Source organism: Podarcis muralis, chromosome 1, assembly GCF_964188315.1.
Source record: "Podarcis muralis chromosome 1, rPodMur119.hap1.1, whole genome shotgun sequence".
Taxonomy (NCBI): domain Eukaryota; kingdom Metazoa; phylum Chordata; class Lepidosauria; order Squamata; family Lacertidae; genus Podarcis; species Podarcis muralis.
The window spans coordinates 132,458,582-132,480,028 of NC_135655.1; the positions used below are offsets into that span (position 1 = coordinate 132,458,582).

At 45.0% G+C, this 21,447-nt stretch overlaps 2 protein-coding genes across 2 annotated transcripts in view; one reads left to right on the top strand and one right to left on the bottom strand.

Annotated features, from left to right (window-relative positions):
- The window catches only part of SLX9 (SLX9 ribosome biogenesis factor), a 33,864-nt gene extending 30,343 nt beyond the window's left edge, over window positions 1–3,521 (bottom strand). Inside the window, exons 1-2 of the mRNA XM_028703649.2 lie at window positions 3,347–3,521; window positions 1,375–1,477 (exon numbers count right to left, since the gene is read on the bottom strand). Coding sequence (XP_028559482.2) covers window positions 1,375–1,477; window positions 3,347–3,481 — 238 coding nt within the window. The 5' untranslated portion in view covers window positions 3,482–3,521. The remainder of the gene's footprint in view (window positions 1–1,374; window positions 1,478–3,346) is intronic.
- Window positions 3,522–5,547: 2,026 nt separating this feature from the next.
- ITGB2 (integrin subunit beta 2) overlaps window positions 5,548–21,447 on the top strand; it is a 48,866-nt gene continuing 32,966 nt past the window's right edge. The window contains exons 1-2 of the mRNA XM_077918876.1: window positions 5,548–5,741; window positions 8,840–9,016. The gene's annotated coding sequence lies outside the window, so the exon portion shown is untranslated. The remainder of the gene's footprint in view (window positions 5,742–8,839; window positions 9,017–21,447) is intronic.

The window sequence follows — 21,447 nt, forward strand, 5'->3', positions numbered from 1 at the left end:
AATTAAAAATACTGTATACAGTCGTACCTTGGTTTCTGAACAGCTTAGTTCTCAAACGTTTTGGCATGAGTGTTCCGGTTTGCGAACTATTTTTGGAAGCCGAACGTCCGACAGATTTTCTGCACTTTGGTTTTCGAACGTTTTGGAAGTCAAACAGACTTCTGGTACGGATTCCGTTCAACTTCCAAGGTATGACTGTACTTAAAAATCTATTCTCATGAGCTAGAAGCTAGACTCTCAATTGCTAAACTCCTTTCACCAACATTTCAGATATGACTATTAATACTAACAATTTTCTTCTTGAAATAAGGAACATTGAGTCCCACTCTCTCCAGCTAAAAAATAGCGCAGGGTCCAGCTCAATAATGAGCTCATCTGCAGCTGTGATCTTCAAGGCCCTTGTGCATCCCAGGGAGGAAAAACAGATTACTAAACATAATATTTCAATTTTATATTACCCTGCAAAACCAATATGTTAATAATGCAGAGAACAGCTATAACAGCGACCTTTGTGGGCATTTACTAGACAAAAGCTTAATGCATTTTGAACACTGAAATAGAAACTGCTTTTATTACATACATCATAAGCTTTCATTTTCATTCTGAATGGCTTATCTCTCATGCTTTAGTTTTAATTTTAAATCAGAAATATTTATATCTGAAGAGCTCAGAAGCAACTGTCAGTAAGTCACAGAATGTATTTTACTGTACTTCTTGCAAACCTTTAAACACAAGGAAGCATCATTCTGCAAGGCCTGTTGAGTGCCCAAGGACTCTTCGGCTCAAGCCTTCCACCTCCCCTGACCTGCTCTGACATGGCCACAAGCAGATCCAATGCGTGCACTTTTGTTTTCAAACTCACTTGCATTCCCTACTACATCCAAACTCAAGAGAATCTATTTCGTTTGTAAACAGTTTGCCCCTGGCTTCATCCACCCAGTTTTAAACTAATCCGTTTTCCTGACTTTAGATTTATAAAGTTGGTTTAAAAGCACATCCTCCTCACAGGGGTGCTAGAGGAGGAGAGGGAACAGGGAAGAGCAGAAAATTGAGGCTTGTGCACACAGCCTAAGAACAGAAGAACAGCCAGGTCCAGGACACTTCCTTGGCTGTGCCTCCCTCTCACAATAAGCTACAGTTTAGTGTTAAATGCAAAAGGTCAGGTGATTTGAGAAACCAAGTTACAATGTGCACGGATGCACTGCCTGAATTTCCACAGGGCAACACATTATGCAATTTCATAACCCATTCCAAAGAATCTAGCCAATTTACAAATTGTTGAAGCTAGGAAGAGAATAGGTTTGATTCAGTAAGAGAATTTCTGCATTCTTTGTCACTGTGAGGCAGATGTACTAGAAAATCTTTAATTCTTACCCTTTATGGCTGAAGAAATGCTTTTCACATCAATGTCCAACGTCTTCACCAGACTTTTTGGATCAATCTTCACTCCAGCAAAGACGTTTGAGGTCATAAATACCTGGTCCCAACACAGACAAGAACAACAAAGAGTCTTGTGACACCTTCATCATGGCATAAGCTCAGGTGGACTACTATACATTTCATCAGATGTGATAAAAAAACATGTTAAGAATAAAATGTGATGTAACTGTTCCCTTTGTCCCATGCACTGTTGTTGTTGCTGGCATCCGTCTGTCTCAGGAGACAATAGAAGAGGGCACCTTTGAGAGTAAAGTCAAACCATTGGAGAGTTACAGTGCCTGCTGTAGATAATAAAGAATGATAAAGGAGAGACATGTTTTGTTGCAGTTGGGGCAGATTAAGGAGTTTGGTTTTGCTGCTACAAGTGCAACATGGCATTTCTATTAGGCTGCTATTTCTACTGCACCATCCATGAGCAGGACGACAAAAGCCATGGGCCTAGCCGGGGGGGACGGAACTGCCCCCCCAAGTAAATAAATAGGAATACTTAACTGGCCAATTGCATCACAGAACTTGTTCTGCCCCCTAACAGAGTCTGCCCCCCTCAAAAAACAAATCCTGGCAACACCTATGACAAAAGCATTAAATATACTGGCCAGAATATACTAGGTCGGAGAGTTGTTACTTTACCATATCTCAAGTAGAAAAGCAAAATTTTGCTCAGTTTTTATTCTCAAAGAATTATTTCTGTAATCAGTGGATATTCTCCCCCCCCCCTTTTTTTTTTTTTTACTTCTACTATAACTTTTGACCCAAACTGGTGAATAAAAAGTAAAGGCGATAAAACGATTGAAGAAACCACCCCTAAACTGAAGCGGCAGTTGCAGGATCCTTTCAAACTTTGCCATGCCTCACTCCTCACCTCCTCCTGTCCTAAGAAAGTTTTACCCTCCAGAAACGTGTCCTGTATCACCATCTTGTGGAGACCCTTGTTCCGAGCTCTGAAGGCGCACACCGCTCCTTTTGGTCTACCGCTGTAGGTGCTACCAAGTGCCATGGGCTGGAGCAGGGCTTTTTTCCAGCTGGAACTCAGCCCTGGCCCTTCTCAGGTGGGCGCCATTGTCATTCCAAGGAGGCCTTCAGGGTGAGTCGCAGCACCTCTACTTCTGGAGAAATAGCCCTGGGCTTTTGACGAAGGATTCGAGGGATGTCAACTTTCACAGGCGCTGCGTAGGTCCACTGCCCAGATGTTGCCCCAGGCAGTGGCGTAGCGTGGGTTGTCAGCACCCGGGGGAAGGCAAGTAATTTGCGCCCCCTAACCCGTGGATTTGCGCCCCCTAACCCTTGGATTTGCGCCCCCTAACCCTAACCCCCAGATGTTGCGCCCGGTGCGGCCGGCCCCCCCTGCACCCCCCACGCCACGCCACTGGCCCCAGGGGCTGCTGGGAACTGCTGCTCTGCAACATCTGGCGGGCCAGAGCTTCCCACACACCTGGCACACGCCCTTCCCCCCTGGTGCCAGGGGCGCAGGCTGGACGTATTTCGGGGGGGGGGGGCAAGAAGCCAGTTATCTGGGGCGCAATGGGTCAGCGAGTTAAGCCCTTCCATTTACTTACTTGCACCTAACCCACCCCCCAATGCCAGGTGCTGCAAAAGGAGCAGGAAGGGGGCGAGGAGGCGGCATCTTCCTTTCCTCCTCCGCCTCGCCAGCGAAGAATGGGGCGGACGAGGCGCTCGAAGACGCCATGAAGGGGCGCCTCGCCTCCCTGCCACTCTCCGCCCCCCGCCCAGCCCCTTCCCGAGATCATGGTGGGAGGGAGGAACCCCGAGGGCATCCAGTCCGCCTGCCAGCAGAGCAGCCGGGGGCGAGGGGGGCTTCAGGCAGCCGAACCCCCAAGCGAGGTCGCGGCGACGCCGGACGCCGCCTCCGCCCGCGCGGCCTCGTGGAGGAGCGCAGAGGCCTCACCTGGCCCGCCGTGGCCCTCGCCGCCTGGGCGCCCGTCGGGAGCGGCGCCTCGTCCTCGCCCGGGGTCCAGGGGCCCTTGGCCGGCCTGGGCGCCGCCCGGTGCAGCCGCGGCCGCCTCGCCGCTTTGCCCACCATGGCGGCGGCAGGAGGAGGAGGAGAAGCAGGAGGAGGGCTTGGGAGAAGGCCGAGGGAAGTCGCCCCCTCACGGCGCCCCGGGGAAGCGCCGAGGCCGCGCGCCACGTGCTGCCGGCTCCCTCAGCGCCACGCCGGGAAGGCCTTTCTGCCTGGCGCGGCCTCGGGGCGGCTTACGGAGGCCACCAGGCAGGCCGGGGGAGAAGAGGGAGCCGCGCCAGAACGGAGAGCGCGCAGGCAGCGGCCCTCGGGTCCACGGCAGCCCAGTCGCAAAGCCCCGCGGGGGCCCAGGAAGCCCCACCAAAGCCGCGCAATGCCCTCGCCCGCTCGCTGCCCCCGTCAGGCTGCCATTTCTGAGGGGAGGCAGGCGCGTCTCTCGCGGGTCTCTCTCGGTCGGCGAGCGCGGCCTGCGCCTTCCCTTCGGCCTCGGGCGCCTCCATCGGGGCTTGTGGCCAGGCGAGAAGAGGCCGTGAGGGCGCCCCGGTGTCCAAGATGGGCGCCTGTCTGGTTCCTCCAAGTCCGGCTTCTCTCTCTCTCTGTTCCAGAAATGGGGAACCAATGGAGGAGGAACGAGCAGCGCCCTTCGAAGCCCCTTCTTCCTTTTTTTTTTTAAATAAATTTTTATTGATTTTCCAACACTAAATAAACACAAACAAAACACAATACATAAACAAACAAACAAACAAACAAACAAACAAACATATAAACATGTATAATTTCATAACCTTTTTTTCATAAACCTTACTTCCCGGACTTCCCCATGCCTCCCCTTTTCTGCATCCCTGTTTTAATGTTTCTTCAGCAACCCCCCAATTAGCTAATTACTCAGTTCCTTTTTTAACATTCTTCCCTTACTTGTCAGTTACAGCTGCAATTCTATATTTCCCATTCCCTTGACATTTTAGCACTCATTAATTTTACAACAATTCTTAAGATATATTTTAAATTTCTTCCAATCTTCTTCTACCGTCTCTTTCCCTTGGTCACGGATTCTGCCAGTCATCTCCGCCAGTCCCATATAGTCAATCACCTTCGTCTGCCATTCTTCCAGCGTGGGTAGTTCTTGTGTCTTCCAATACTTTGCTAAGAGACGAAGCCCCTTCTTCCTTCTCCACCTGTTCACCCCACCCTTCTTGCCTCTCTCCCCCCAGGTGAACCCCACTGACTTCAACGGGGTTCAGGTTGCCCTCCTGACCCACAGGATGGCTCTCCCCAGCATAGCTGTCAACTTTTCCCTTTTCTTGTGAGGAATCCTATTCGGAATAAGGGAATTTCCTTTAAAAAAGGGAAAATGTTGACAGCTATGCTCCCCAGGGAGGCTCGCCTGCTGCCCCCATGGTACGCCTTTAGGGGCCAGGCAAAAATGTTCCTCTTCATAGAAAATTGTAGAATTGGGAGGGACCCCAAGGGTCATCCAGTCCAACCCGCTGCAATGTAGGTATCTCAGCTGAAGCGCCCATGACAGATGGCCATCCAAGCTCTGCTGAGAAACCTCCAAGGAGAGAGAGTCTGCCACCTTCCATCCAAGCAGTGTCAAAACAGCTCTTAAATGTCAGAAAGCTCTTCCTGATGTTTAGCCAGAATCACCTTCTAACTCGAAATCATTGGTTTGAATCCTACCCTCTGGAGCAGGAGAAAACAAGCTTGCTCCATCTTCCCTTGAGATATTTGAAGATAATAATAATAATAATAATAATTTATTAAAACAAAAAAAAAAATTTCCTTCCAGTAGCACCTTAAAGACCAACTAAGTTAGTTCTTGGTATGAGCTTTCGTGTGCATGCACACTTCTTCAGATAGGAAGGTATCTGAAGAAGTGTGCATGCACACGAAAGCTCATGCCAAGAACTAACTTAGTTGGTCTTTAAGGTACTACTGGAAGGAAAAAAAGAAATTTGTTTTGACTATGGCAGACCAACACAGCAACCTATCTGTAACAATAATTTATTATTTATACCCCACCCATCTGGCTGGGTTTCCCCAGCCACTCTGTCATATAGGATATGGCTGTCATACGGGATAGCTGCATAGTTCTGTCTTGCAGGGGGTTGGACTAAGATGACCCTTAGGGTCCCTTCCAACTCGACAGTCCTATGACTTCTATATCTCCTCTCAGTCTCTTCTTTTCAAAGCAAAACCTACCCAGCTCCTTCAACCATTTCTCATAATGCTTAGTTTCCAGACCCTTGATCCTCTGGACACCTTCCAGCTTGTCAACATCTTCCTTAAATTGGGGTGCCCAGAACTGGACACAATATTCCAGGTGTGGTTATGTATCTGCTTTTGTTTGTTTTTATTATGTATGTTGTGTTTTCATTTTGTATTTTTATGCTGTGAACTAGGCTGAGATAAAGGGCGGTTTGCAAAGTTAATAATAAACAATAAGTAAACAATATCCTTTCTGCTGGAGGGAGTTAGGATGTCATGCACGTCCTTGTCCACAGCGGATGCCCTCACGGCAGCCATGGAAATTGCGCTGCATTGTTTCCACTGTACCCAGTGAGACCTGCTGGTGCAGGGTGGGGGAGCACAGATGCCATTCTCCAGGGAGGGGCTTGATCTGAGCCCTTCGACTTGCATAAGACTCGAGCTGTGCAACAGACAGTTGTAGAAAACTCATACCACCCCATACCAGGCATACTGTGTGTCCTAGTCAGCGTGAGTCAGCAGAGCTTTGGAGATGGTGGACCCACTGCCCTGCTCTGCCTTGCTGATTCCACCCAGAGCTTAGGATTCCTCTGCCACTCACTTATGGGATTGAAAAATCGCCAAAAAAACCCCACCCCTTATTATTAGAATCTACCAAATCAGTAATAAAAACACAATGCTATTTTATGTATGCATCAATTACTATTTATTAAACAGCATCTTACAGTATACAAGGATCCGGCTCATCATTCTAATGGTATGGCCTGTTTATACGTAGTAATGGTTTCATTATTGGTATTCAGTGGTACCTCGGGTTACAGACGCTTCAGGTTACAGACTCCGCTAACCCAGAAATAGTACCTTGGGTTAAGAACTTTGCTTCAGGATGAGAACAGAAATCGTGCTCTGGTGGTGCAGCGGCAGCAGGAGGCCTCATTAGCTAAAGTGGTACCTCAGGTTAAGAACAGTTTCAGGTTAAGAATGGACCTCCAGAACGAATTAAGTTCTTAACCCGAGGTACCACTGTATTTTGAATAAAGAAATCTAAAATAAAATGTTTGTACAATATAAGACCAAAAAAAATGCAAAGTAAAATATCAAAGGCAATTGTGGTGCAAATAGGTTATTTCATCATAGGATATTTCAGAAGCATGTAACCTTTTCAGAATCTACATTTCGTCCAAACCTGCCAAATGTAACTCATGTCTTTATGTCATTTCATATGTTTGTATGGTGGTAGTGCCAGATCACAATCCAGTGGGCTACTTAGTTTGAACACAGATATGGAGAATATCTTCTCTTCCAAACGTATAATTTCAATTTATACATTAACATTTGTGGTGCAGGAACCATTTCTATTAACCAGTATCATGCCACTCTAGTTACATTGAAACATGGTTAAAACTGTCACCCTGTGCACTAAGAGTTGATGGTATTGTATGTATGACACGTAAGTTGGCCCCAGCCGCTTTTCCTACTGATAAAACTAGGAAAGATCTAGCATTTAATATAATACTATAAAGGAATATAAGGCTAGGTGAGGTGTAGGAATATAAGGCTAGATGTAGCCACACATGTTGGTGTGTTGAGTGTGTGCAAGGAAAAAAGAAATGAAAAGCCAATAAACTTCATATGAACGTGCAGATGTACCATTTAGCTGTTTAGCTCTGTGGGATTTATTGTTTTGTGAGATTTCCCCCCTGGACAGTCAAGATGCACTATTATCCAGCAAATGTTTTTGTAACAATACATATTGTCAGATAGTTATTTTTTACTTTAGGAAGTCTCAGAAAGTGACTACACACATGTGAGGCATCTTTTACTTAACTCCTGATAGGTTGCATCAGAATCAGGATGTGCCTCACCCCCACAGGGGACAGGCAACATTTCACCACAATTGCTACCGATCTTCTTCCTTGTTTAGCAACTGCAAAAGTCTACACTTTGATGCCAAGAAGCATAGCACTATCATGATGAGGGGAGCAGAGGGGCTTGACCCAATATGTCCTATAATGACCCCTTATTTTATTATTTATTATTTTAGCCCCTCAGCCTAAAATTGTAAGGAATCCCTTGGCAGCAGGAAACCTGAAAGAACTCTCTAAGGTGGTTTGCTACAGGAAGCCAGCAGAGGCAGGCCTCGCATGAGCCTCCTTGGCAAAGAACTTGCTCACGTATTTTTCAAATATTTTTATTTCAGTGTTATAATATGACATTTACCTTTGGAACAAATCTTGGTTATACCGTACACATATTCCACAGTTTCAGGCACAACTCTTTGCTGACACTTTGACTCATTTGCAAGTTACAGTGTTGAAAAAGCACCATTTCCTTCCTCTCTTCCTCATTCTAAAATAGCAACTTACTACTGATCAGTTATCCTGCAAAAAGAAATGAGTGAAGACCCCACTATTTCCCTACAAGTTGTTTCTTCAGGTTCCAGCAACTTCTGATTTACCCTCAAATGTGTAACAAGATGTTGACATGGGTTCAGAAGTTATTCCAAAATAGACAATTGTAAAAGTGAAAAATGCAGGATTCTCTTAGACAATGCTTGTTTTGTTTAGCTTTCTATTTTATCCAAACTTTTATAGCACTCTTCAGTTTAAAAGACTCCCAGGGTAGCTCACAACTGTATTGAATAGAAACATATAAATCAAACAAAAATGGCAGCAGATTAAGAAACATCACAACAGATTAAAACCAGCAAAATAACATGCCTCAAAATCAGGATAAATAAAAAGACATCAAGAATAGCACCTGGCGAGCATCGCTGGCCAGGGAATTATAAAGTTAGGGTTGCCCATATGAAAAGGCCCCTCCAGTCACCACCCATCTCACTTAGAAATGAAGGTGGAAAACCCTCCAAGGAATGCTGGCTCATTTGAGAGACCTCTAAAGGACTTTAGGGCAGCTGGCCTGGAAATGACTATGGTGGGCACTGTAATGGTTTCCTTCATAGTGTTTTATGCTGAAGGGAAAAAAGCTTCCAAGAGGTCTTTCTCAGGCTTTTGGATAAGATCAAGATTTCACCAAGGGGTAAAAAGATGAAGATTTTACCAAGGGGTAAAAGTCCTTTTCTGAGAAATATTGGGTTTCCAGTGTTTTAACTGAACACACATTATGGGGATTTGGGCACAGTTTTGAACTTTGGATGGCTTGAAAATAAGCTTTCCACCCTCCCTCACTTCTCACTTCCTCTACAACCCACAGGGGCGAGATATGCAATATCAATGAAAAAGGAAGAGGCGTGGGCCTTTTTCTGCCTTCTGAGGAGCCGTTTGGCTTTTTCTCACTTCTACAGAAGGAACTGATCAGAAGACAGAGAACTTCACAACACACCCCAAAAAAAAATAGCTGAGAAGAAGCCAGAGAGACTGACAACTTGATGTATGTTTTTAAATTCTTTGTTTATTTGTGTTTTACTCTTTTCGCAAACTGAGTATGCAGAGTTTGACCTCTGTATTATCTTCCTGTGGGCTTGGTATGTCCAATATCTTAACTGAAGTACCACTAGCAGCCAATACATGTACAGTGGTATCTCGGGTTACATACGCTTCAGGTTACAGATTCCGCTAACCCAGAAATAGTACCTCGGTTTAAGAACTTTGCTTCAGGATGAGAACAGAAATCGTGCAGCAGCGGCAGTAGCAGGAGGCCCCATTAGCTAAAGTGGTTCTTCAGGTTAAGAACAGTTTCAGGTTAAGAACGGACCTCCGGAATGAATTAAGTTCTTAACCTGAGGTACCACTGTAACTGTAAAGGTAATTAATTCAATTGAACTGCAGTATTTGATGGAGGCACCATACCTTCCAGTTCTCTAGATATTGGCTGCCCTCAGGTGTGAGTCTAGCACTGAAGGTTAGCTATATGTTTCCTGTAGATATCTGTAATGGAGCCCCGACTTCCCCCTACCTCGTTGTTGTTCATTGAAAGGAAAGCATTTGGGGTCAATGCCTTCCCTACCTACTATTTTCAAGGTTGCAGTTGCCCTACATGCACCTTTTCCTCATGTGGGATTCAAAATGCAAGGCAGTTTCTCTCTTTGTAGCTGAGAGGAAAACAACAGAAAGAAGGGCCAGAGCTTTCTAGAGTCACCAGGCTGAAGAGAAATACTTCTGAGGAGAAACAGACTTTCTGCCTAGCATTCTGCATGTGAGGGAGCAGTTGTTGTCTCTGGGGAGACAATGGAGGATTGCACCTTTGGAGGTGAAGTCAAACCGTTGGAAGTGTTCGAAACAGATGTGAAAGTTAGGAGCTAAAGGGCACATTAAATCCAGTTATGGGCACAACAATGGAATGTCTTGGCGTGCTTTTTTATTACAAGAATACAAAGCTGAAAATAAATGAACTGCAGCTAACATATTATGTCCATTTTTCACATAGTCTAGTCCTTCTCTTGCCCACCCCCCTGATATTCTTAAGAGGGTCTCTTCTCGTCTTCAGAGAGTAGCTGAAATTGGGGAGGCAGAATAAGGTCCTCCTTTCCTTCCACTCTGCAGTTTTAATCTGAAATCTTAGGTACAGTACGACACCCAGAGCTCAGAAATGCTTGCACTAATGAAATTCCCTGTCTCAAAATGCGCCTAGAACAATGGGAATTTCAAACACTGGATACAGCACCTGTTGTGGCTGAGCAGACCAATGTGGGAAAGACATGTTCTGTTGCATCTGGGACAGATACAGGTGTCACGTTCTGCTGATGCAGGTGCACCATGGCGGTTTTTCCTCTGTGTTCCTCCCAGCGGTCATAACTATATCCTTCATGAGCCCATTTCTTGCTGGCCTATAGTTCAATGTGCAACTTTCATCTCTGCTTCTGTGAAAGCGGTATGCTAGCTATTTTGTGGTGTGGCATGTGTAAGTTTGCAGGTCAGCTTGCTTTTCACACATCTGCGGAATATCTCATGAGAAAGCTACATTCTGCGGCTTCTGATGAAACCTGGTGTGGAATAGTATTATATAAGCTTGGAATCCTTTTAAAGTGACAGGACTCCAGCAATGGAATCCAATACCCAAGATTTGGTTAAAGTTCTGTTTTTCCTCAGGCAGATATGAGTCTGACCAGGACTGCAATGCTAACCTTGCCTACTCAAAAGTAAGTCCTATTCAATTCAAAGAGACTTACTCCCAAGTAAGTGGGGTTAGGATTGCAGCCTTACATTGTGTAGTGTGCTACCTTTTGGTACGTTTGTAACAGATTGGTGTAACTGGACAGTAACTAATAGAAATACATACAGTGGTGCCCCGCAAGACGAATGCCTCGCAAGACGGAAAACCCGCTAGACGAAAGGGTTTTCCGTTTTGGAGGTGCTTTGCAAAACAAATTTCCTATGGGCTTGCTTCGCAAGACGAAAATGTCTTGCGAGTTCCTGCAGGGTTTTTTTCCTCCCCCCCCCCTTTCCCCCAAGCCGCTAAGCCGCTTATCAGCTGATCCGATAAGCCGCTTATCAGCTGATCTGCTAAGCCGCTAAGCCGCTAATGGGCTTGCTTTGCAAGACGAAAAAACCGCAAGACGAAGAGACTCGCGGAACGGATTCTTTTCGTCTTGCGAGGCACCACTGTACTCTCTTTGCTTGCCTGCATTGGGTTGCTAACTTTTTTTGTGGCAGGGCTTCTGTGCTTTTATAACAATTGTATGACATGAAGGGATGCTTGTGTTTTTACTGACCCCGCTCCCGTCCCTTTAACTCTAACTTGACAGATAGAAATGCAAGAAGTGGATCTGGCAAATCTGCACCTGCATAATTGCTGAGAATCACATAAATGCTAAAGGTACAAGAGGGAAATCAGTTGGCAACTCCAATGATAAACATTAGTTTTGCCAGCTGGGAAGCTGAATGTTTTCCTGGTGTGTGGATTTTAGGTACAGGGTCACACGAGGCTTGGAGTATAACTTGGAATCATAGAATTGCAGAGTTGTAAGGGACCTGAGGGTCATCTAGTCCAACCCCCTGCAATGCAAGAATCGCAACTAAAGCATCCATGACAGATGGCCAGGCAACCTTTGCTTAAAAACCCTTCATGGAAAGAGTTTACCACCCTCTAAGCGATACAGTCCTGTTGTCAAACAGCTTTTGTTGTCAGAAAGTCATCATCATCATCAACAACCTTTCTTACGGTCCAGAGACCCAACAAATCGTTACAAAGCAATACATAATTCATACAGCCTACCTCCAGGTTAAACAAGCATTTTGTTCAGAATATAGGGATCATTGGTTCTTCTTGCAACCACCGATAAAAACTTTGCCACTGTTAATGTTCTAGCGTTTGCCCGGTCTTCCAATAGGAACCTGACATAGTGAGCCTCTGATTTTCCCGGGAAAGGTACCAGCAAGGGTAATATCAGTTCAGCCCTGGCTTGCTTATATTTTGCACAGTGCTGTTAGAAAGTTATTCCTGATGTTTTGTCAGAATCTCCTTTTTTGTAACTTTAGGAATCCTTCTTTAAGATAAAGGAAGAGAATAACATATAGCATCCTATTATTTCTATAGTGTTTCACCCTGTTCTTTCACACTGGTTCTCCAAAGGCAAATGCTTGTAGGAATATGCAGCATAAATTTAATGATATTTTAAGTAGAAAGTGGGGGGGGGGGGGAGAGAGAGAGAGCTCACCAATTAGATTTGTTCCCTAGTATGCCTAGGATTGTATCTCTATGGTACATAGACAACCAGCCCATAAAATCTGAAATTTGGGCTTTTAAAGTCATATTTCAAAAGGTGTCTGACAACATTTATAATTATTTTCCCTTGTAGTAAAGAGAAGAGAGGGAGATGCATTTCCTGCTTCAAACACTACCTAAGACTATTTATGGAAACAGCATTCAGATGAATGTTGTAAGATACAATCACAGGCACAGCATGCTTTTGCCTTTGCTTTCCATATGTCTCCATCAGCAGTGCAAATGCCCCTTGCCCTTCCTTCTTCCACGCTGCAGGGAGAAAGACTCATCAAGAGTTCCCTTTTTCTCAGAGCTCTTTCAACACAACAACTTGAAAATAAGGAACATAAGTCAGAAAAGACAGCCAGAAGCAAGGGAGGAATTCTGCAAAGAGTGAAGCAAATAGGCCCAGTCTTTTCCAGGCATCCTCTGCTGTTTTCATTTTCCCCAGGGAATTTGGAAGCCAATGGCACAGTCCCAACTTCATGCTAAACTATTGCTTAGTACTATATGAATGAGCCTCAGTCTTGTACACTCCCCCTCTCCCCTCCTCCTCTGGCTCATCCACATGGTTGGAATTGAAAGCATTCACTTCCTGCCTTAAATTAATCATAGTTTGTTGTTAAATAGTTGAAACTATGGCTTATTGAAACAAGCCAAGATCAAACCATGCTTTTTCATCCTGGCTCGTTTGAGCAAACAGTTCCTGGTTTTGACAGCATATATTCCAGTTTATTTAAACTAAGAGAAGATGCCTCCAATCTCCGAATTGCATCTACAACAGGGGAGAGCAGCAAGGTGTGCACACAAGCCCAAATCTCATCCAGGCTTGTTCACATAGTGCTGAACTATGGTTTAGTGCAGGGGTCTGCAACCTGCGGCTCCGGAGCCACATGTGGCTCTTTTACATTTTTGCCGCGGCTCCGGGGCGGATACTAGTGAGGGGAGGAGGCGCATTGTGCGCCCCGACACTCCTCACTGTGGCGGGCGCTGTACTGGCTGTGACGTCGCATGGGGGCGGTGCGTGCGTTAGTCACGCACCGTCCCAACGTCACCTTCCCGCCCGCTGTCAGATCGCGGCTCCGGAGATATATTTGTTTAAATGTCGCAATGTTTTGCGGCTCCCAGTTGTTGTTTTTTCTTCGGAAACGGGTCCAAGTGGCTCTTTTTGTCTTAAAGGTTGCAGACCCCTGGTTTAGTGTTATGTAGAAACCATGCCACTGTCAATAATCTCCATCCTCATACATCAGAGCAAGTCGGCTCCAAGACGTTTTGGAAAATCAAACACCTGTCTGAACATTCAGCTCAAGGAAAATGTTCTGCTCAAAACTTAAGTAGTGTGTTGTAAACACTCATTGTGGTCCTAACATACCCTTGATTATCCAGGAGCTTTCCCATCATACTTTTAATTAATATTAAATAATTAAATACTTTAATAACCTAAACCAATTCCAAAAATGTTATACAGTTAGAAGGAGATACTAGACCAGCATATTAACACACCATCCATGCCAAGAAACGTATTTTACTTCTTAAAATGTCATTGAATATTTAAATTGCCTGAACTTTTTTTGTAAAACCAGGTTTGTCTCCATGGTTTAGGGCTGATTTTAATAGCAAAATTTATTGCAGATGAGAAAACCTGAATCTGCCCCGATTCTGTGGCTTTCTTTGCCACAGCCACTCATGAAGGATAATAGGTACTCATCAAGAAGGCTATAAATACTCACAGGGTCTGGGGAAGTGTGCACATTAATAGCAGCCCAAAGCAGGAGAGGGCAATGGTGTGCATGTCTGAACTTGGCTTCCCCATGGGCATCCAACTGAACCCTTTGAGAATAAAATGCTGAACTAGACTGTCTTCAGCCTGATCCATCAGGGCTGTCCTCTTTCACTTGTTTCCCTGACTTGGTGTCTGGTTCTGACTGAGAGCAAAGTAGCTAGGGTGGAAGACTGAAAGGAGGCAGGAGGCAGAGCAGGGTTCAGCTCCCCTTGCCCACACAGCCCTCTGGCTCTTAAAATTGACCAGCACTGCAGGCCACTGGATCTGCTGCTGCCACATGTACCGTATTTTTCGCTCTATAACACGCACCCGACCATAACACGTACGTAGTTTTTAGAGGAGGAAAATCCGTAGGCATGCCACCCATAGGCATTTCCTCCATAACACACACAGACATTTCCCCTTACTTTCTAGGAGGAAAAAAGTGAGTGTTATGGTGCAAAAATATGGTAATTTATTCCTGAGGGAGCCTCCTAGGAGGGACATTTCCCATGTTCCATGGTGGACACTGCAATACCCAACTTGAGACGTACCTTCAACATCATATGAGAAAAGTGACGGCAAGAGTTGTCCTTTATTAGTGTTGTAGCATCATATATGTGGAGAGGGAGGATGAAACCTTTCCCACACTCCTGAATTGCTTAGACAGAGGCCACTTCCATAGCATACCTTTAAAGCTCTGTGATACCACTTTAAAAAGTCATGGCTTCCCCTAAAGGATCCTGGGAGCTGTAGTTGGTAAAAGGTGCCTCTGGGAGGGGGGAATGGGGTCCTCTAGCAACTCTCAGTACCCTTAGCCAAGTCCTGATCCCAGAAATCTTCAGGTGATGCCAAGATGCCAGGATTCTGGGATGTAAAAACAAGAGCTGGTCTCCATCTCTGAGAAATTAAAATTTGGTTGTGAACCCAGGGTCTGTCCCAAACCTAACACGTAACGCACAGGCTCCTGGAGTAGGCAGGAAACAAAAGTAAAGAGAAATTTGGTGGCCTTTAATTTGGCAAAGCCAGGGAAAAATCTGGCAAGTGCTGGATAAATAGAGTCACTTGGAACCAAATTGTCCAGTATTATCAAGTTGTAATGTAGCTCTCAAAAGGAAAAGCCCATCTACACAGGTGGTGGGCGGTTAGCTTCCTCTGGTTGTGCATTTCATCTTGAACAACTAGAATCGGTTTTCTTTGAAGCACAACAAGCAAAGGGAGATGTGTTGTTCCACAATAACAAAAAGTCCCCAATCCACAGTTGAGTAATACTTAACTGGAACAAACCAAATGGCAAAAAGTGTTGCAAGCTTTTGGTTCTCCGTAACTATGATTAGATCACCACAGCGCAATTGCACCAAGGCCTGTGAGGGTCCCTCTTGCCTTCGCCACCAACAGAAGCAGCAGAGGGACCTCCCAGTTGTGATCAGGTTGGGCACCATCCATCCTTGCCAACGATGGTGATGGAATGGCTGCCTGTGTCTGCTCCTCCTCACCTTTAAGGGCACAGTTGCAAGCAGAGGGACCAGCTGATTTGCTCCAGCACCTTGATGTCCAAGGGGATGGCAGAAGCAAGAGCTGTAGGAAGAAGCAGCCACAAGCAGCAGCAATGCTTAATGTGCAGCACACACGTGCACATCCTCACTGCCACAGTCTTCTGTGGTTCTTGTGATGCCTGCTTGTTGCTGTGGCCTTTGCAGCCAGGCTCACCACAACAGGCCTCCCCATGTGGGATGCAGGAGGGGGCCTCCCAGAGCAGCAGCTCCTGACTGGGCTGCCCCAGGAGATGTCGGAGGAAATGAGCCTGGGGATTAATACACAGGGACAGGTTGGTTTAAACTCTGGAAAGCATGTGCATCTTTCCTCTGTGTCCACATTATTTAATTTACTTCTCAGGTGTGCTGCCTGTACAATATAATCCACAATTGGCTGGTTTGGGTGTGTTTTACTCAGACGTAACCACCTCAAAATAAATGAGGCTTCTTGAGTAAAAAATGGTGACATTGCAATGTTGCCATCTCCCCCCACCTCCCGATTTTCTAAAGGCCTTCTCTCCGTTTCCACTCTTGGTCTAGTAGGTATCACGGGGGGGGGGGGCTATTTATTACTGTATAGCGAATCATAAAACAAAAATGCAAAATACAAAACCAGCCACTAACTTCAACTGTTAACATTCATCACCTTCAGCAGCAGCGAGTTTAAATTTCATTTGACTGGTCTTTAGCTCAAGAATATATTTTTATTCATCAAGGTTGGTAAAATTCTCTCTCTCTCTCTCTCTCTCTCTTTTGTGTGTGTGTGTGTGTGTGTGTTTTGCTGAAAGGTGTGAAATTGCACATGCTCAAAGGTTGGATTTTTTTGTAGTCCATGAATGCTTCTGCAATAATAAAGTTGTAAGCAACCACAAGACTTAATTTGTGGCCCTCTATTTCATTGGTTTGTTGGGGAGGGAGGGGCCCCATTTTGGAAACTGCACCTGACTTTTCCATAACTTGTCATCAGGCAAGATGTTACACAAAGCAGGGGGCGAGGTTGGAGGGGTTTCCCCTTTTTTGGACCAACACAGCTACCTAGCTGTGCTTTTTATACCTTGTTCTGCTAAATTAAAGTTTCTTTTTACTTCTGCCCCCTGCCTACTCCAGGAAGCTTGTAGACAGAGATGGGGAATGTGTGTTGTTGGACTCCAATTCCCATCAGCCCAGCCAGCATGATCAGTTGTGAAAGATAACAGAAGTTGGATTTTAACAATATGTGGAGGGCTGCAGCTTCCTCACCTTTGGTTTAATATTTGGGACAGATCTTACAAAACATATTTTTATTATTCATTGCTTCTTCGTCCTGGAGTCCTAAACATGTAACATGATAGCTCCACAGCACTTGGGAAGAACTTACTTAGCCCTGCATTTTAGAACTGGCTATGACAGCCTAATTTCTGAACTTTTTCGGTTTTTATTTTTCCTCCACCCACTCCTGCCTCTTGTGTAACACCTTGCCTGATAAAGAATTATGGAGAACTTAAAAGTTTTCCACACTTTTGTGACATAGATCTGTAGCTACACAGCTAGCCAGAAATATGCTTATGTTTGTGGAAACAATGCCTTTTGTTGCTTTGGGGGTGTGTTTTTTTGTGTGTCGAAATATCAGTACAGTAATGCACTTTGCTAGACTCTGCGGCTTTGAGAGGCATCTAGAATGCCCAATTAGGGGGTTTTTTTTTACAAAAAGATATAAAAAGCAGTGGAAGTATCTTTTATTTCAGCGCTATTCTTCTGCTAGCCTCCTTACAGAGCAATAGCAGAAGATGCATACATGCATTCTGGAGGGGTGCAGAGGGGAAGAGCCACCCTGGTGCATGGATGAAGGTGGGTGGGGCAGGAATATATTTGCCCGTTTTTTAAAAGAATACTCATGTGGTCCTGAGGTGTGTGCCAGGGCTAGGCTTTCCATGTGTCCTCTTTTTCCAGCACATGTCCTCTTTTTCAGGGGTAAAATTGCTGTCCAGTGGATTTTTTAAATTTGTCAAAATGTCTCTGGCTATACTTTCTGGATGAAACACAGACATAACTGGTGGTTGAAGACTTGCTTTCCTCTTCTCTTCTGCCCCTCTCAGCAACATATTGAGGCATCAGGCATAAGCCTGCATTTTATTAATGTTTGATCAAGGCTTGTATATTAAAGAGGGCTTAGATTTTTAAAAGTTTCACGCCAGGCAAGAAGGCTAGCTGCTTAAGAAAACACTGACAGTGTTTTCTTCCTAGACAAGGGGCCCCTTGATTGATAGCAGAAAACAATTCTCAAAGTCGTAAAAGCTGAAATTACAGGCTGAGAACGGACACTGATCCTACATGTTACAGAAGATAACAAAGGCAGAGATAAATATAATTAGGAATGAGTAAATAGTAAAATTATACCAATGTGCCTCCCAGTAAAATGAGCTAGATCTTCTTTCCAAGGTTAAAGACCAAATGGAGAAGCATCTGGCTGGCAGAAAGAAAGCATTTTTGGGAAGTCTTTTTTAAAGCTGTTTTCTTTCTTAAACTGAGAGAGTTTAAGGGTAATAAATATTGGGAACAGCTAAAGAGGAGAGCAGATGGCTGAAGGGGGGGTAAACTGAAGGGGTTCCTTTTAAAACCTGTTTTTTACTGAGTTCCTTCCTTTCTATTTTGAGAAGCTTTATTCTTTTAAAAGGTTACCTATGATAATGTATGAAATATATTAGCTTAAATATATTGGCTTAAATGTAACTATGCAAAGGATTTAGAAAGTAACAAATTTAGATGTTAGATTCTTATTTCATAGAGTCCTAGAGTTGGAATAGACCACAGGGGCCATTGAGCCCAGCCCCCTGTCAGACAAGAAGACGCCATCCAAGCAGCCATCCAAGCAGTCCTGATATATGGCTGTCAGACATTTGTTTAGAAACTCTCAAATGAAGGAGATCTTTCAATGTTGATGTGAAACTCAAGATCCTTGACATATGTTTAAGATAAAAATTTAAGATTAACCATTTGTTTTAGAAGGCAATAGGGCGAAGAGGGCAAGAGGTGAGCTGGTAATTAATAATCCTTGTTGAGACACATGTAAGATATATTACTACTTATTTGTCATTTATAGATGTAACAATATATAGCTCTTTGTGCTCCATATAAGGACAGGAGGATGTGGGTGTATCTTTTGTGATTGGATATAGCAGGCAGCCAATAGGAAATCCAACCAGGCTGATTGGACAGATGCAGCCAAGGAGGAGCAAAGGGGGCTGGATTAAGGGAATATAAGTGCTGGCCATAATGGCAGGAGGCCAGGCCAGAGCTTGGTAACCATATACCACTGTGCCTCTCATTTATTTGTCTGACAAATAAATTATTATTTTAATTTCTCTATTGCTGCGTTGAATATTTCATTCCAGCTAAGCGTTAACCACAAGCAGGGTGCTACATTTTATGGTGCTCCTGTGACTCGGATAAGTGGTCTGCTGGAACGCAGCCCCTTCGCTCTACTGAGCAGGGTACAAGAGAGAGGATCTCTAAACTGCCTACCCAGCGCGCATGGAAAATTTTTTTCCAGGGGAACGCAGAAGTCTCGTCTGTCTGATACCCTGCTCACTGGCAGCGACGGACCGGGGGGAAACGGAACCAACCAAGGGGTAAGTGCACAAAGGGATTTTTGGCCCTCCAATTAATTGGGAGGAAGAGAAGTCTTGATCAAACTTCTGCGTCTCAGTAAGTGGGAACTGAGTACGCTAGGTGGTTGGGTATATCAGATGGTGGTCTGGTGGGGGGAAAGGGAAGAATGGGAGGTAGAGTGTGGTGAAGTATCTTGCGCATTGTATGTGTGAGAAAGTACAGAGCAATCTGTAGCTGACCTGAGTGTGGAGTGGGTAGTACTTCGGTTCCCAGTGAGGCGACTCCATCTGGGCAAGGAAACCCACGAAGCGTGTGTGTGAGTGACTGAGTGGATACTTCACAGGGCCATACAATGGGAGTTGGGGGTTCAAAGGGGGGAAATACACCTCTTGAATGTATGTTAAATAATTTTAAGAAAGCCTTCTCAGGGGCATATGGAGTCAAAATGACGCCAGAGCGCTTGAGAACGTTATGTGAACTAGAATGGCCAAAACAAAATACTGGATGGCCATCTCAGGGAACTTTTGATATAAATTTAGTAAGCAAACTTTGGTCTAACATCACCAAAGAAACTGGAGGGTGCCCAGAACAATTTTCATATATAGATTCCTGGCTGAGCACATTAAATAAAAATCCTCCATGGATAAGGGAATGCAAAGTCCAACGATGCAAATTATTGGCTGTAAAAGCCGAAGCTAGGAAAGGAATCTTGCCAAATAAACTCAAACCCATTTTTGAGGGACCAGAGGAAGAGGTGCTTCCACCTCCACCCTATGCTCCACATCGAAGGGAGCATAATCCAAACCCTCCACCAGTTGTAACCCCAAGGCAAGAAAGTGGAACGAATAATGGGGGTAGAGACACAGAACTTGACTCCTTGATAGATTATGATAAATATCTTCAGGAGGCATTGGAGTCCTATAATGAAGCCCAAGCAGAAGTGGTTATTCCATCTGTGAGTCCCAGTAGAACTCCATCTACAGTCTCTTTTAGTGGAACAACTGATTGCCTACCCCAAACCCCTGTACATCCAAGTCCTAGAGAATTATTACAGAAGTTACAGGGAGACCTTAATCGGTCAGCAAGCAATACAGCCAGGCGTATTAAGCTGCTAAAAGAACGCCTTGGGACAAATACCATCCCCTATGATTTGAGGCCCCTAGAGCAAAGCGAAGAGAAAGATCACGTAGTAGCCCCTCTCAGAAGAGTATTTGATGCACTTGAGGAGCCTGTGCTGGTTAACGGGCAACTCGGACCAAGGCCACCTCGAACTTCGACCCTTCAGTACATTCCATTCACAACTACGGATCTGATGAATTGGAAAACACACACCCCATCTTTTGCAGAAAAACCTCAGGCTATGATGGACTTGGTGACTTCAATAGTAAATACTCATAGTCCTACTTGGACAGATTGTCGCCAGCTTCTGAATACTCTGTTCACCACTGAGGAAAGAAGAGACATAATTGAAAAGGCACAGATATATTTGCGTGAGCAGGCCAGAGTGGGAAATATTTTTAATATTGACCGTCATCTCCAAGATAACTTTCCCTTGGAAGATCCTAATTGGGATCCAAACAATGCAATTCATCTGGCCAGACTTACCACTTACCGCCAGACGCTTGTGCAAGGTATTCGCAGGGCATGCCAGAAGCCCACTAATATGTCTAAAGTCTCAGAAGTAGAACAGAAACCAAATGAGAGTCCGGGAGACTTTTTAGAGAGGCTGCAAGAAGCCTATCGTATATGGACTCCTTTTGACCCTGAAGCCCCTGAAAACAGCAGAATGATTACTGCTACATTTGTGGCCCAGTGCGCTTCTGACATTCGTAAGAAAATTCAGAAATCAGAAGGATGGGAAGGGATGCTGATGAGCCAAATTATGGCCATTGCACGCCGAGTTTATCGGAATAGGGATGAGGCTGAGAAGCAAGAGAAGAAGAAGTGGCAGAAGGAAAAGATGGTAATGCTAGCCACAGCAGTGAAGCAAGACTACCGCCCCTTAAATGGAGGAAGAGGGCGGGGAAGGAATCCACCACTGGGAAGGAATCAATGTGCGAATTGCAAGAAGGAGGGTCATTGGAAGCGGGAGTGTCCTGAACCCCTGAGGTTGGAAGAAGTACGCCCAGGCCCAGGCCCAGGCCCAGGCTCCGGCCCAAGAAACCAGGGACGGGGACGGGGAATGATCCGAAATGGAAGATATCAGAGACCTGGACAAGGACAGAGTAGAGACAATTTCATTGGACTGGCAGAGGAGGATTTTACTCAAGACT